The sequence below is a fragment of the Agelaius tricolor genome, unplaced genomic scaffold, assembly GCF_023055355.1.
Source record: "Agelaius tricolor isolate 1412-34295 unplaced genomic scaffold, bAgeTri1.0.p SCAF_2, whole genome shotgun sequence".
Lineage (NCBI taxonomy): Eukaryota > Metazoa > Chordata > Aves > Passeriformes > Icteridae > Agelaius > Agelaius tricolor.
Window position 1 is genome coordinate 86,861,482 of NW_027269262.1, and position 16,235 is coordinate 86,877,716.

The 16,235-nt window shown below is 36.8% G+C and overlaps 1 protein-coding gene across 3 annotated transcripts in view; it reads right to left on the reverse strand.

Annotated features, from left to right (window-relative positions):
* Window positions 1-16,235, reverse strand: part of ASAP1 (ArfGAP with SH3 domain, ankyrin repeat and PH domain 1) — a 113,013-nt gene that overhangs the window by 32,472 nt on the left and 64,306 nt on the right. For 2 of the 3 annotated variants that reach the window (XM_071421802.1, XM_071421804.1), the window contains 9 exons: window positions 13,403-13,503; window positions 12,915-12,984; window positions 11,688-11,775; window positions 10,558-10,606; window positions 7,168-7,331; window positions 5,536-5,669; window positions 4,378-4,469; window positions 3,631-3,817; window positions 1,207-1,292 (listed from right to left, as the gene is read on the reverse strand). In XM_071421802.1, coding sequence (XP_071277903.1) covers window positions 1,207-1,292; window positions 3,631-3,817; window positions 4,378-4,469; window positions 5,536-5,669; window positions 7,168-7,331; window positions 10,558-10,606; window positions 11,688-11,775; window positions 12,915-12,984; window positions 13,403-13,503 — 971 coding nt within the window. The remainder of the gene's footprint in view (window positions 1-1,206; window positions 1,293-3,630; window positions 3,818-4,377; window positions 4,470-5,535; window positions 5,670-7,167; window positions 7,332-10,557; window positions 10,607-11,687; window positions 11,776-12,914; window positions 12,985-13,402; window positions 13,504-16,235) is intronic. The other variant, XM_071421803.1, reaches the window with a different exon arrangement.

A 16,235-nucleotide genomic window follows, 5' to 3' on the forward strand; every position in this document is an offset into this window, starting at 1 on the left:
CAAACATGCTAAATTAGCCCAACAGAAATATCTGAATAATTCTGATACAGTTAAAATAGGTTAATAAATCCCATGCAGTCAAGGAACTATCAAGAGGGCAGCTGTGAGAATGAACAAAAGAGCTGTAAGAAGGAATGTAAGGACAACACATTGACTTAGGGAAAAAACAGACATGCAAAGGGGCTCACAGGGCTTTTTAAAACCTGTACTTCCTCCAGTTTTCAACTTCTAAACCCAGGTTTTTCAAAAACTGTTACTGACATTTTGGGAACCATAGAATATTTTCATAAACCAGGAAAGCAAAGCTCAGGAGATGACAGCTTTTCCCAGTGTTACCCATATTGGACAGTAAGAGCCCAAAGGGTTGTAAAGATGCTCTTAAATTTGAGACTGCCACAAAAAAACCACACAGCAGACAGAAACACAGAAACACACACATAGCTGTCTGAAGAAATTAGGAAGCTTCATCTAAATAAACATCCAAAATAAAAAAAATCCTTTAATAAAGGTGAAAATAGTAATTTGGGCTTCTAAAACATTTTTCAAATTATGATCTCAAACAGCTTGAAAATATTGCAATGTTATTTTTCATTTGTTACTTTAATAACACTCTCCTACAATCAGTACTCACACTTCTCATGAAGGTTTTTTACTTCTATGAACACATCCCTTGACAACAAAGAACAACTCAGCCAGAAAACTAGATGCTGAAAATTACTAATTAAGTTTATGCTCTCAGCAGCTTTAATACAATTTATTAGCTATTGGAACACCTTTTTCAAGGTCAATCTAGCATCTGTCCATAATTTTCTGAGAACGATCCTTGTTTTCTACTCTTACAGTTCCTTTGCATGTCCTGTATTTGGAACATTTACCTGCCATCCCTCCTGTACCTGAACTATTTGTTTGCATGGCTTCATGTTGTCATGTGCTCTAAATCAAGGTTCTCTCATGCACTACAGACTTTTTCCTTTCATCCAATTTTTAGGTAACTGCTTTCAATGCTTTTAATCTACACATCTTTCCCTCTCCCGACTGATCAGGAGCACAAAGGTCAACTCAAAGGCACTAAACTATTCTCCTTTGAAACATATCTAAGGAGAAAGACTGTAAGTGATGAGCAAACACCATCCAAGGCACTGCCAGGATAACTCTGAACATGCACAACTGTCATGTACAATTGAATGAAAAGTCAGCAATCCATACCAGTTTTGTACAAGGAAGTCAACCAGATGGAGAGAGGTTTGGTCAGCAGTCCGGACTGCTAAATGAAGTGCTGTTTCACCTGGCTCCTAAACACATGCAAAGAGAAGTTAGATTTCTGTCTTATTTCTGCAGAGCTTGTATATCAGACCTATGAGATACATCTCATTCACTCTTTACAAGTCTTTCAAAAGAAAAATATTAGGAAATTATGATGAAAACCATTACTGTCTTTTTCATCTCTAAAAGACACCACGTGCTTCAAAGGAAAATGGCATTACACTTCCTGAGATCTCAGCTTTCCTAAACCCAATTTTCACTTTTCCCAGCTGGATGGAACAACCTGGAGGAGTCTTTAACCATTTTAGCTACCAGTAACTGAAAGGGATCCTGTCAAGGAATACTGCATAAGTTTGCAGTATTTGTTACTTTACAACAGCCTGGTGAGCACCAAGCAAAGTCACAACAGTATTTTCCCACAAAAACAGCATCACAAAAATCACGGTCCCACATACATTAAAAGTCTTACAGATTTGCAGGACAGTTGAAGTTGGAAAGGACCTGTGAAAGTCATGTAAACCAATCTCTCTGCCCAAGCAGGACCACTGAGGACCAGTTTCCCAGGACCACGTCCAGATGGCTCTGGAATATCTCCAAGGACTGAGATTCCATATCCCTGGGCAGGCTGTGCCAGTGTTTGATCATTCTCACAATACAAAAGGGTTTCCTGATGTTCAGAGGGCACCTCCGGTGCTCCAGTCTGCGCCAGTGCCTCTGGTCCCATCACTGGGCTCCACCTTCTTTCCACCCTCCCTGCAGGTATTTCCATCCAATGATGAGATTTCCCTGAGCCTCCTCACAGCTGAAGAGCCCCAGATCTCTGAGCCCTTCCAGGTGCTCCGACTCCCAGACACATCTGTGGCCCTTCCCTGCATTCTCCCCAGCATGTCCAAGTCACTCCTGCTGTGGGGAGCCCAGATCTGGGCACAGCACTGCAGCTGTGGCCTCACCAGTGCTGAGTGCAGGGAAGGATCCCTGCCCTTCACATGATGGCAACGTGTCCCCACTGTCACCTCTGCCACAAGGGCACCCTGCTGTCCCATGGTGTCCCTCAGGACCCCCAGGTTTCTTCAGGCAGAGCTTGGTGGTTCCCAGCACAAAGCTGGTGCATGGGGCATTTCCCCCATATAGAGGGTTTCTCCTTGTCTAGCTTGAATTGAATCATACTTTATTTTCTATACATATCACATGCATTAATCAATTGAAATAGAACCAGAAATGCTATTTATTTCCATTTAAAAGTTGCATGAGAAGTTAATGAAATCTAAATTTAGATTAACTCCCATTGATCATAAAAGACAATTAAAAAGCATATTACAGTATATATACTTAGAATTGAAGTCCTAATTAAAAAATATATTATTTTATTAAACCTCAGCAAATTTACAGAGGAGAATGTTGCTACAAATGTCCTAACTGCAAACCACATTTCAATTGGTACTCATACCTTTCTAGATATCACAGCCTGTAACAGCTGGGAAGACTGAGGAGCTAATTCTGTGGAAACTGCTGTGGATGAGAAATACAGAAAGCTGACCTTGCAGTCAGAGAATCTGTAATGTGTTTCCATGATAAACACTCTGTGATAGCTCAGGTGCTGAGACTATACTGAACTCATCCCTTTCACTGAACACAGACAGGCACTGTGTCCTTTGCCAACTTAGCTATTTTCACACAACTTGTTGAAAACTTTCTCTGACATATCTCCAGCTAAGCAAGTGGTTACATGGCATCAATTATCAATAAAAACAGGTTACTTTGCTCATGATTAACATTTGTCCATGGCTAACTGAGGTCAACCTGGACTGATTTTTCCAAAAACTGTTAACTGATTTCAGAAGGAAGATCCAGTACTCATATCTTGATACACACACACAAAGGAATCTTCCAGGTTGAAAGAAATTGTATTTCTGTAAATGTCTCATAGGAAGCTATGAAGTCATCAGATTTATTCTTTCCTTGTCTACAGTAAACAGAGATTTGCAGACATTCAGTAATGTGTTCCTCCAGCCACTATTTTAAAAGCAGGCATGATATTGTATGTGGTACCAGGTGACTCTGGGCTATCAATTCTGGTCTTTGGGACTTTCCTAAAAGTCAACACAGTTTCCTTTTCAACACACTATAGTGGCACCAAAACAGTGTATGATATCACTATTGCATTTCACACTCCTTTAGACCAATTGATGATGAAAAATAAAGTGCTCTTTTACCTCCCCACAAGGATGTAACATTTGGGAAAGGAAGAAAAACCCCATCATTTTCACCTGTCATTTCTTTTGTTTTATCATCTAAAGCAGCAGTCCCAGATCCTGGGCATTTTACAAATACACATGATTTAAAATATTGTTTACCTGATAAGCTTACCTGTCCAGGCTCCAGCAGTGGCTCCATTAGCTCTACCCCCTCTGCATAGACTTGAATTAGTGCAAGTAAATCCCTGGATTTGACAGCCTCAAGTAATTCACTCAGTTTAGCTGCTGCAGATGCACAAGTCTTCCTAGAGAACTTATGATCTACATATTTAGCAGTGATAAATTCTTTACGTGCAGTCCTGTGGGGTGTGAAAATAGAGCTTGCTTCAGAAATTTTTAGAAAAATGGGTCAGTGATTATAATTTAAAATCACCTTGCCTAACTTGGAAGCTGAGAAGAGAAGAAGAAAACTACCCGATAAAAAGTGTTATTTATTGTTACACTGCATGTCTTGCTTGCAAACAAGCCCCAAATATGGAATATTGTCAATTTTATCCTGTCTTCTTTTATATACAAAAATTACACTGACTGTGGGGACTAAGACCAAAAAGACCAAAGAAAAAGCAGAGCTAGTGCCATTTACTCCACTGTGTTTATCATCTGAGGGTTTACTACAAAACTCAAAACCATTCAAGAGTCAAATATGCACCTTGAAACCCAAAAAAAGTGTTTTCTACACAGGGAAGCTGAGGTAGTAAAACGTGACTAGAGAGACTGAACTTCTAAGAAGCTCCACAGTGGGAATAAAAACCTCTAGCCCAGCTATTCATGCCTTCCCCTGGCTTGGTTACTGTTTAAGACACTTTACACCACAGATATATTCCACAGAAAACTTAGAGTTTAAAGATTCAGTACTTACATATCACTTGATGGACTGGGTTTAGGTGAAGGACTAGGTAAGTTCCCTTCCATAATATCATTAAAACTAGTATTTCCTACATTCTTGGCCAGCTGAGATAAGAAAAAGAATAAATAAAGTGAGGACTTTTAGGGTCTAACAGCAATCTAACAACAGGACTATTAATGTGCATTTTCCACACTATTTATAAGAGATGGAAAACACAGGACTGAAAAATTAAAACCCAATGATTACATGCAGATACAGAGCAAATAAAAAGAAAGAAAATGCTTCTATTATGCCAGAACTTGTACAATAGACTTCGCAGTCACAAAATTATTTGCATTTCAGGACAATCTGCCTCCAACATGAAACCAGAAAGAGGAACCAGCAGCATGAACAGTGAAATGGTGCTTGTACACTGATCAGGAAGCTGCTCTGGGGAAGAAGCTCAGTCCTACTGAAGCTCACGCTTGGTAACATTTGATTTAGATTCCTAGTAACTTGGCAAAAAAACCTCAATATTTTATAAAGAGAGAAAGTGATAAATTTGAACCTGTATCCAAATCCAGATCTGCCTTACATCTTCTATCAATTTTCCTTTACAAAATTTCTGTAACAAGTGTCTTCTTTCAGGCCAAACACAGCTAGAGATATAAAACTACTGCAACTGTTTCTTTTTTACTTGTTTATATTTTCCTTTGTGTTTTTTTTTCTTTTTTTTTTTTTTGGTACTCTCACATCATATTCCTTTCATAACTTCAATAGCACATGATTTCATCCATCAAATTAAGATTCCTCCAATACTTTTCTTTCAGAATTAGCAACAGTAATTCTCCTTTGCCAAGTCAAAGCTTCATATTTTAAATCACACGAGCTTTTAGACTGCTGTGATTTTGGGTCAAGATCAGCTACTGAGAGCAAAATTCTGATGGCACTAATTACAATGGATGTCAAAACTCATTCTGCAAGACCTCAGGACATGAAATGAGAAGTGACAAGAACACCAATAATATAATATATAACCGTGCACCTGTAGAATATCTACAGAAATATAAAAAAAATTCTGCAAAAACACATTCCTTGTAAAAGATTAATGGTAACTTGTACATTTTGGTGCTTCTACATATATGCCAACATTTGACTGAAAAAATCCCAATATAAATTAAAGAAACTTACCAAGAGTTCAGACGTTCCTAATTTGTCTAATTCCAAAGACTGGATTCGAGAAATATGGACACCCATTTCTCTGTGTATTCCAGAACACTCAATGCAGGTTAAAATGCCCAAATTAGTTGAAAGCCATGTTGGATCTGCACAATTGGAAAACAAAGTATTTAATAAAAGTCCAAGAAAAGGTTTGCAATGGTGGTAAGAGATGTGTTCTGAAACGACTCCTTATTTAATGTTTCAAAGAATGAAAAACTAAGAACATTCCATACTTTTCTCCAAACTCTAATTTAACCACAAATTGCTACCAATGGAATGCAGTATTTCAGATTTAGGAACAGACCCAAAGGCATTGAGTTTAGACTTATTCATTCATACTGCAAAATGTATTTCAATACATTTTGTATTTGTTTTCTGTACAAATTACTTCCTGTTTTTAAAAGTAACAGATCTCCTAAATTTGACAACCTCTGAAGTTTTAAAATTTCCTTCTTAAACTTGAAATAGTCCTTCATAAAAGATTAATCATAGTGCTTTCCAGTATGTAAAACAGCAGAATGTTATAGAAAATTTGAGGAATGCTGGCTAGCCCAGGAAAAAAAACTTTAAAAATGGTGTCATGGAGGAGATCTGCATATAATATTAGAATAGATTTTATACTACAAATGCTACATAGGAAGCATGACCAGTTTTTAAGGAAAAGAAAAAGCTTCAGACATACTTTGTGCACAAATTAATCATTTCCTTGACTTTAAATAGTAACTGCTGAAGCATTAAGCCAAGAGTTTTAAAGCAGCAAGCTGGAGTACAGAAGCTTAAAACTTTATTACAAATTAAAAGATGAATGAGAACTGTAATCTGAAGTTTCTATAGCTTTACATAATGAAATAATTGAATGAACTGGTTCCAGGATTTGACATAATTATATCCCAGTTTGTAATTTTATCTAACTATTTCAAATTTGGATCAGTTCTGCATCAGCAAGCATCTGCAGCTATCTACTCAGTTCCAAATGAGCATCACCTTCTTGAAGTGTCCCTTTGATGAGAAAGCTGCAACACCAGCTCAGTCCTACTGTGACCAGCTGCCCCTTCTCAAGCTCTGAGTGCCACATAACTGACCTGTAACTCTGTACTTCTGAAGATATTATCTGATAGGATTTCAACTCTGTGTCTCATTCTTTGCACAAGACTACTTATTCCACCTCTGAAAACGATGCTGCAATTCCAGTAGTCTCATGCCAAGATAAAGCCTCAGAGCAAGATCCTGGCCAGGTCAATTTTTCCACAAGCATTGTCTAAATATTACTCACTTCTACTTAGTAGCATGCACAGGATCAGTGATGCCAAGCAACTTCCATTCAAGTGCAACAAGCATCTAGACACAGTGCAACAAGAACAGTTCAAACTCCAGAGGGGCTTGAACTGCTGGAAGTAAGCACAGACAACACACAAAAATATTTTAGTGAATTAAATGGAACTAACGTAGGAAAGTCATATTTGTTCTTTTAAAAACAGGTTGAAGACTGAGAAACATCACTTAGAAAATGAGTTTGCACTCTACAAACACTTCTTTGAAGAAATTACTTTGCTCCCAACAAGAAGCACGATGAAGCATGATGACATGAACAAATGGAGATACCTGGTGAGCCACAATCACAACAGACTTCATTGCCGGGCAATCTCTGTATGTCATCAATAATGGCTTTTGTCAGATCCTCTAAACTGTTTTCACCTGTGCTCTGCTCTCCACGGAATGCCATATTTAATGCTTCTTCTTTGCTGTTAGTCAACACTGATATCCATCTAGCACAAGATAAAGACCTTAATGAAGATCTGCATTTGCAAATACATGTTCATCTATAAACTGTAGAAATCTTGCCAGGAACAAAATATTAGTGGGACTACAGGGAAGGACTGTATTGTGGGAGAGAATAAGGGGGAAAAGTGAGAGACAAAAAGGGTAGATTTGAGAAAAGATAAGTAAGAATGAAAAGAGAGAAATATCTTAATTCTAACATCCCTTTGGTGAACAATTTTAAGGCCAAGTTCTCAGGTTCCTCAAATAAGCAGAAGTTGTGGAAGAGAAAGGGGCAATTAAGATGCAAATTTAACTGCTTTAAAAGGTATCCAAAATCTTCCTAAAGTCTCCTTCCTGGAGAAAAGGATAACCCTTGCTTTCTCCAGTGTGCATTTTTCTCTTCAGAGAGCAAACAGCAAGCACCCTGGTGTATGTGTTGATGTCTAGTTGCCTTTTAAATGCAGGTCTCTGAGCACTGATCAGAGTCAGACTGTAAAGCCCAAAAAATGACAACTGCCATGGCAACCAGGGGGTGAAGGATGACAGGAGAGTAACGATACCAAGAGCCAAAATAAACCTTTAGGAGCAACAGCTGAGTGCAACAAATCAAGACTCTTTAATGATATCTCAGACAATATTTCCTCCCCTCCCAATCACTCTGCAAGTTGTTGCTTACACATAATGTTTTAATTAAAAACAAACAAAACCCCTTCTCAGCAGCTGCTGTGCTCCATGTGGAGGTACAGAGGGGAAAGCAGTTCCACTAAGGACCAAGCACATTGCAGATGCAGTGTTGCCAATTTAGAAAAAAGAGCAAGTTAAAAATAAAACCTCAGAAGTAAAGTGATTTTAGATTATTTTAGATCTACTGCAAATATTTATTGTTTTTAACACAGAAATGTTGTAAATTGGCAGTGTCCTCAATGCATTTCATGTTTACAATGTCCTGCAATCATTGGTCTTCTGAAATATGCAGAAATGGTTATGGTCATCTAAACAAACTAAGAGAACTTCAGATTGAAATTCATAATTTCTCACTAAAATAATAATGAAAAGATTAGCTTTAAAGGATTTCAGAGGGAAATTTATATGTGCAATCTTGGAACACATTTCAGAGCCTGAACTAATATATGGGCATTCCATATTATATACTTCGTGCACACTTTAAAAAAAATTTATGTGCATAAAATAATCTAGGAAGTAGTGCTTAAAATGCTTTAAAAATTTTGAAAAATCAACCTTAAGAATAAAAGAGAAATTAAAGATCTTGAGCACAAATTTGCTCCAAAGTTTACATGCTGACAACAATGAAGGTACATTAATCTTATTACATGAGACAAATCCACACTAGAGGGCATTCTTCTGCACTTTTAATGATGAAATTCAATGTTATTAAAAAATAAGAGGCAATGGTGTCTTGTTTCTAATATTATAACAATGTTTGGTTAAATACAGAAAGTAAAATAATAATTAAACTCAGACAAACAACATTTATTCTGACATTTGTTTATAATTTTTTTTAGAATTACAATTTGATTAGTTTGTTAAAAAGGCAGAATTTGAATAAAACCCAACTGAGCAGTAACAATTAAAAAAATTATTAGATGTAATTACAACAAACAAACACAACTGAGCCAGCTGTTAGTTGATATAGATTTCCCTAAACTGCCAGAGCAATCATTATTTTGGTTGTGTGTGCTCAGGGAAAAGGAACCTCTGTCCAGGACTGTCACTGGGGCACCTGTGAGTGAGAGCAAGAGGCAGCAGAGTGGCAGCTCTTCCCCCCTCATCACAAGGACAAGGACAGACATCTCTGAATTACTGGTGCTGCTTATCAAGAAGTGCCCAGTTGGTCACCAGGCCTTCCTGGCAGGCTGCACACTCAGAAAAAAACAATGAATTTAGAGTGATAGACAAAATTTCAGTGCTTCTAATAGGAAATAAAACATGCCTGGAATTTCAAAACAGTCCAACAGGCAGCCTGCTAAACTAAATTTATTTATCTGCCTCTCCAAAGAAGGATACTGCTTATTTATTTTTCCCCTAACTTGCTCATGTGTTAAGACAAAAAAACCCAAACAAACCACTTCAGCTACTAAACCAACTAATACAGTAAAAAATTAATTTATGGCAGAGTACCAAAAACTTATGACTCATAAGAAATAATAGTATTTTCTTCTTGACTAAGAAAATTACTGGAATAATTAAGTTGCAGGATGAATGCAGTAATCATGACTAGCAAGTCAGCTGTGCACTGTAAGAGCCCACATAAAGCTGTGGAAGCCCAGAAGGAGATTGCTGCACAACAAGGAATTCTTCAGCCCTTTTATTTCACCCATGGCTCCCAAGGTTGAGCTGTCAATGCCACTGCCACCCAACACTACCCAACAAGTGCAACACCCTACAAACATCCCCTGTGCCTTTACAATACTCATGGAGCAACTCAGTCTTCCACTAGAATGTGGATATTTAATGAAAAAAATGAGGCAGCCTTTGCTGTCTCCTCTTCAGTACTAACTTTATTCCTTGCACTTTTGGGTGTTGAACATCAGACTACATGCACAACACACGTCTGGTGACACAGGAGGAAAAACCAATGGTACATGGTTCTCAGGAAATAATTATGATGCAGTAGGAAGTAAGATTGTTTAAAAGGAAAGAATCTAATTGGAAGCATGCATTAATGGAACAAGTTCCTGGATTCTGAAGTACAAAGCTCAGAGATGGGCTTTGCCATGTATTTCTAGGCCTACAGAAGAAAAAATGTACTGCCTGTAGATATTTTCTGTGTGTCACATGGAGATTTTTTATCTATTTGTTATATTTACTTTCAAGGAAAAGGTAGGATCAAGAGGAAAAGAAGTAACTGAGAAGAGGATTGACAGGGAAGATTTGAGAACAATTTAAAAATATTTCATTTGAATCCTAATAATCTGATGTAATCCTAATATCATCCCAAGCACTACACAAACTGGTACTGGCAGGATAAACAGTCTAAATGGGGTTTTGGTTAGTTTGGCTTGGTTTAGTTTCAGTTTTAACATTACTAGGTTTTAAAGGAGCTCTGTAGTGTGACACAAAATAGTTTACATTTACAAATCCATAACAGCAGAAAAAAAGAGACAGTAGGCACTACTTATGCATTAGCTGAGAAAATTATTTCCACTGTTATGTGTGATTTTACACAAATCTATTGGCAAAATAAACTTGAAAAAATGTAAACATTCTTACGCCACGTATTCCTGCTCATCTTCTGCTTGAAAGTGGTAAGTTCTGTTATCTGAAAGAAAGAAATACATCTTTACATGTGGCACATGATAAAAGTTGATGTCTACATATTTGGTACTAAAGCCTATTTGGCAGCTAAAGCCTTAAGAGCAATGTCTCTTAAAATGCATCATTAATCCTTTATTCATGGCTATGGATAACAATTCCAAAAAAAAAAAAAAAAAGGAATATGAAACTAAATTTTGATTCACACCAATTTTATGTATTTTAAAAGTCTTAAGTTTTGAAATAATAAAGAAAAATAAACACCTGGATCAAATTTTACCCTTTCAGAAGTCAAAACTGAAATATAATTAGAAGAGGGCAAACTTAATTTGTTCCTTTTATATAGTTTTTCCCTCCAGTTTAGCCAAGAAAATTGTTTTACTAACCAACAGATGAAGACATGAAGTGGCTATTATCTCCCACAATCAAAGGTTTCCTAGACTGTCCATTTCAATATAGAATGTTGGAACTGTTTCTTGGTTAATAATCTGTATGTGAAGTCTGAAAACACTAAGTTGACTCATCAAAAGAGTTTTCAAAACCAGACTGGATACAAACACCTGCTGTACAAGACCAAAACAGGAAATAGGGGAACCACAGGAGCTTTAATGCTGAGAGGAAAAGGCACTACCAATTTTCAGACGAAGAGAAATATATTTTAATGTAGGAAAAGAGAGAAAGATATTGGGTGTCCTTGTCTTCCTCATTCCCTCAAATAGCACTCAAAAAGCAGAACAATGACTGAAAAGCAGGATAAAGCCAAAGGTCTTTCCCCTTTCCTGGTGGATACAGTAACACATGTTCCACAAAGCTGTTAAACATCTCTCTGAACTCCAGGAGCAGCACATATACTGCATTTCATGGCTTGTCACAAACAAACAGTATTTATGCCACATCTACATAGAGAAAGGTTCTACATCCATTTGCTCATCATCAGAAAGAGAGGCTCTGAACAGTCATGAGACACTGTGTGTGTCTGGATACAGGCCTGAACTTGGAGCTCTAGCCTTGTGTTCTACTCAAAGCATCTTGTAATGACATTTTCAGAAATCCCACTAATACAAGATGGTACTAAAGCTGCTACATACGTGATATCAGATCAAAGGACTTCTTATCTTCAGCATTTGGCTTCACCTGGCAGGTCAATAAATTCAGTTTAGCTGGTTGCCTGTTGGACTAAAAAGAAAATTTATTTTATTTTAAAAATGTATTGATTTAGGATTATTTTCCCTTTCTGGGAGTGGGCACGTATGATATTACATAAAGCTTGGACATGCACACATATCCACCCTCAAAAAGCTGGAGACCAGCATCACCCGGTCTGATTTGGTCTCTCAAAGTGGACACATTGCTAAATCTAAACAAAATTAAAATTTTCATGATCTCACTTTATCTGAAATGGGTGAAAATAAAAACCTTAAATTTACAATATGCTGATATTAATAGTTTTTAATTGCATTTCTTCAACAAGGGCAAAGTTATAATGCAGTTTTTCATTACAGAATGCCCAAGTTCCAAGTTTCCACCCATTTTAAATAAATCAAAGATATAATCCTAAAACCTTAAAATGGAATTGGAAAGCTGAAGATCTGGAGTTTCAAAACTCAGGATAAATACCATTACCATTATTCTGTGCTGTAATTAAGTCACTTAAGACATGATAACTAAATGTCTCTTTGAGGAATTTGGGGTTTCTACAGGTAATAAGCTTTAGAAATTGAGGGCTGTCAGTGGAATTTGGGGCAAAGGTGGAAAAGAGGTGAGGAAATGGGACAATCTCCTTTAACAAGAGCAACTCCTGTGCTTGTTTCCACCAGGTTCATGTCACATTCCCACAAGGCAGTTTCAGCACTGCCTCCCCCATGATCACCTCGGTGCTACCTCATGACTGAGCATTCCTAGGAAAATTCTTCAGATTGTCCCTGATCCCAAGAACTCACTGTGAACAAAAATGCCCAGCATTCCAAACTTTTAACTGAAAGCACTCAAAACATTAAACACATTCACTCCTCTGTAGACTCTAACCTAATATCAAATACTTCCCAAGTTCCCAAATTATGTGGCTCACATATATATCATGACTAGCCTTAGAAGCAAATCCATCTGAAGTATTAATTGAGAAGTCTGTTCAATACATTTGCCATTTTCTCATTAAACTACTGATAAATTCATTTCATAAGTTACAGTTTCACAAAACTTCAACAGTCAGAAACTGAAGTAACATTCTTTTTGCAATAGCATATTAGCAACTCAGATTCACCAGGAAAGGATAATGTTACTTATTTTTTTCATATAAAGGTATAAAAAGAACTTACCGTTGCATGTGAGATGGTAAGAATTCCATTTTTAACAGTGCACTTTCTTCTTTGCCATACTTTCCTTAACCTACATAAGAATATCATATCAATTTTAGTAAGTAGATGTGACTTCAAAACACATAAATATCATCATCATCATTTTGGGACAACTAGATTTAAGAAACAAACAGATGCAGTCAAAATTTTACTAAACGCTTCATCAAAAGAAACTTGGAGATTTGTGACAAATCTTTATCATCCTTTAGAGAGTTATAAAAGACAGTAGCTTTCTTTTAACTATGACTATTTTTTATGCTTGCTTGTCATGCTTTTCATATTTGCTACATTACATTCAGCGCTGTGTTCAGGCTTGAACTTTGGAACTCACAAGTACTTGTGGCAGGTGCAATAGGAGAATATGCCTGAAGCACCCACAGTGGAAAGCTGTTAAAATTAGAGCCTGAACATAGCAGAGGATTTCACTATTATGTGCTACCAGAACATACCCATCGCTCTTCTTCAAAAGATAACCTTTCTTCTCACTGCCATATTCCTTATTCCCCTGAAGCTGGTGCATACTGTACCCTCCTTGCCTGCTCTGTGAATCCTGAAAAAGGGAAACAGAACATTAACATTCTCCTGATGTGCACAGTAAACTTTCCTAACCTTTAAGCCTATTTTATTTTTTCTTCTCTACAACATCACAAATTCATAAAGATTTACAAAGGAGAACTCCTACTGCATGTTTTACATTGATAGGAGAGCTTGATTTTACACCATGTGATCTTGAACTAGATGCATGTTCAAGATTTAATTAATACATTAGGCCTTTGATGCAAATATGCATCTCAAAACAAAAGACTTTTAGAATACAGGTACTTAATATTGCACAACCTCATAAGCAAAAGATAAAATTTCAAAAAGAAAACAACAGAATATAGCATGCATCTATATATAGAAATACATATATAAAGAAAGACAAATGATAATTTTTTTTTCAAATAAAATATATTTATAATTCATGAGTTTTAGTGAATGAAGTCAGCTGAAGTAACTTTTGGCCTGATCTAGTGAAACAATTAAGAGAAATGGATTAACTTGTTACAAGTACATCAGAAAAAAAAATCCCCCAAATTCATTAAAACATTGACTTACTCTCCTAGACTTCGATCACGAAAGGCAAAAGCAATAGAGGAAAGAGAAAGCAAATAATTTGAAACAAGAATTATTATTCATTTAAAAAAACATGTTCCCTGAACACAAATTTTAGAGCCCCCATTGTTAAAACAATGTTTCCCCTTTCTAAAGACACTAATAGAGAGAAAGCAAGAACTATTTTTAGGAATACAGGTGTTTTGTCTTATCCATTAACAAAATACCATAACAAAATTCCAGGCAACCTGGCATATATGACATTGGCTTCACAAAATAACTAAGAGGACTGCAGGATCAAAGTTTAATACATCCTCCAATTTTTGTAATCTTTAAATTGACTAAAAAGATAGTTATATTGTATCCTCCACAACAGCAGCTAATTCTGAATTTCCATTCAAAAAGATCCATTCAATTTGAATTTCCATTCAAAGTTAACTTTTAATTTTTGCAAGTGTATGCAAAAAGCTGTATTTAAGGGCACATCAATTTGTTTTTGAATATAACTGTGAAACAATAACCTGCAAAACATTTGACAGCATCCCACCAAAAAAAAAAATTGAAAAGAATGGGAAGTTCAATTATTCCTTTCTCAATAACCTTTCCTCTCTACAGCAGAGTTTCTTACTACCATAACCAACGTATACTGAAGATTCCTCCCTCTTGGTTTATCCAGAGCATTTACAATTGGTTTTCACTTTGTACCAAGTTTGTCACAGAGTTTAGAGAAGTGCTTTGGTAAAACTGGCAGTTGTGGCTGGGAGCAGCACAGAGGCTCCTGAAAGCTGGGTGCTGCCAGCAGTGCTCACACCACCACAATCAGCAGCTTGTTTGTTAAAATCAAACTTCAAATCCCCATGGGAATTAGGGAATTAATCCTGCTGGTATTAGCATAGGAAAGAACATAATGAGATATAGTTCTTGTTGCAAGTAGCATATGAGAGAGAGATTTAGGGAAATAAATCAAAATGTAAAGAAATAATTGACAAAACAGACACAAAATATGATTCCAAAAATTAGCTATATTCAACTTAATGCTGTTAAGTTACATTTGCAGCAATAATTAATAGACAAAAATAGGGATCAGAAGCCTGTATTAAAGGCTCAGTTTCTTTTAAAATTGAAGCTTCTTAGGATATGAGCATTTTGCAACATACAAGATCAGATGTTTTACACAATTAAAAGTACACTAGTATTCACTAAAATACTTTTTCCAAAAGCCATAGACCATAATAATTTTCCAAAATTTGGTAATTCTTGCACAAGGTAACAGAATCTGCCCCAGCTTGACATGGGGGCAGCACAAGGGTGGCCACAAGTGACACTGCCTGTGACAGGGCCAATGTCAATGGTAATTCCTGCAATGAAGCTGCAGCACTGGCACTGCTGCCCAGCCCAGCATTCAAATATGGTCAAGATGTGCTTCTCCAGAAACCAGGCACTTGCAGTGATTACAGTAATACCTTTCTCACTGATGAAAGGACAGGTATGCCACAAAAATGTGCAAGGTCATTACAGATGCCCATAATGCTAAATAAACACCTTGAAACAAGTGCAACAGTGGAACAGGAGCTGCATTTTGAGACCTCAAAAATGTCAGGACTTCTCACTTCTCTCACAGCAGCTCTCAATAGGTTAAAGGTGGCAGAATTTACAATTTGGACAGGAATCACTAGTTGCAATTTCCTTCTTTCCATCAAAAAAACTGTCTACTATCAACAACTAGGGCCTCAATTTTATTATTTCAAACTGCTTCCCTGCCAAAGCAATGTTTGGTAAGAACACTTCTGATTTTTTACAAATCCACTGGAGAAAATCCCATTCATTTAATGTTCTTCAATAATTCCATTAATCCATCAATTTTCCATCAATGAGATTATAGTGCACTAAGTGGGGAAATGTATATTTAATCATAAGCCACCAGGCATTTGTCACAATAATAAACCCCAGCTTTATGCACCTAATGATTTGGATACACACAGTGATGGAAGCTGACTGGTGAAAACTCAGGCCACATCAGGCTTTGCTGCCTCTTACCCAAGGAGTAATGAATGCTGACCTGCTGCTTCAGGAGCAACCACTGAATACCTAAGTAACACACTGTTTTATCAAGCTCCTCAATTTCTGCCAGCATCATTACACTCTGACTCAGGTCATGTAGCAGAACCATATGAGTGAAAGTCCTCA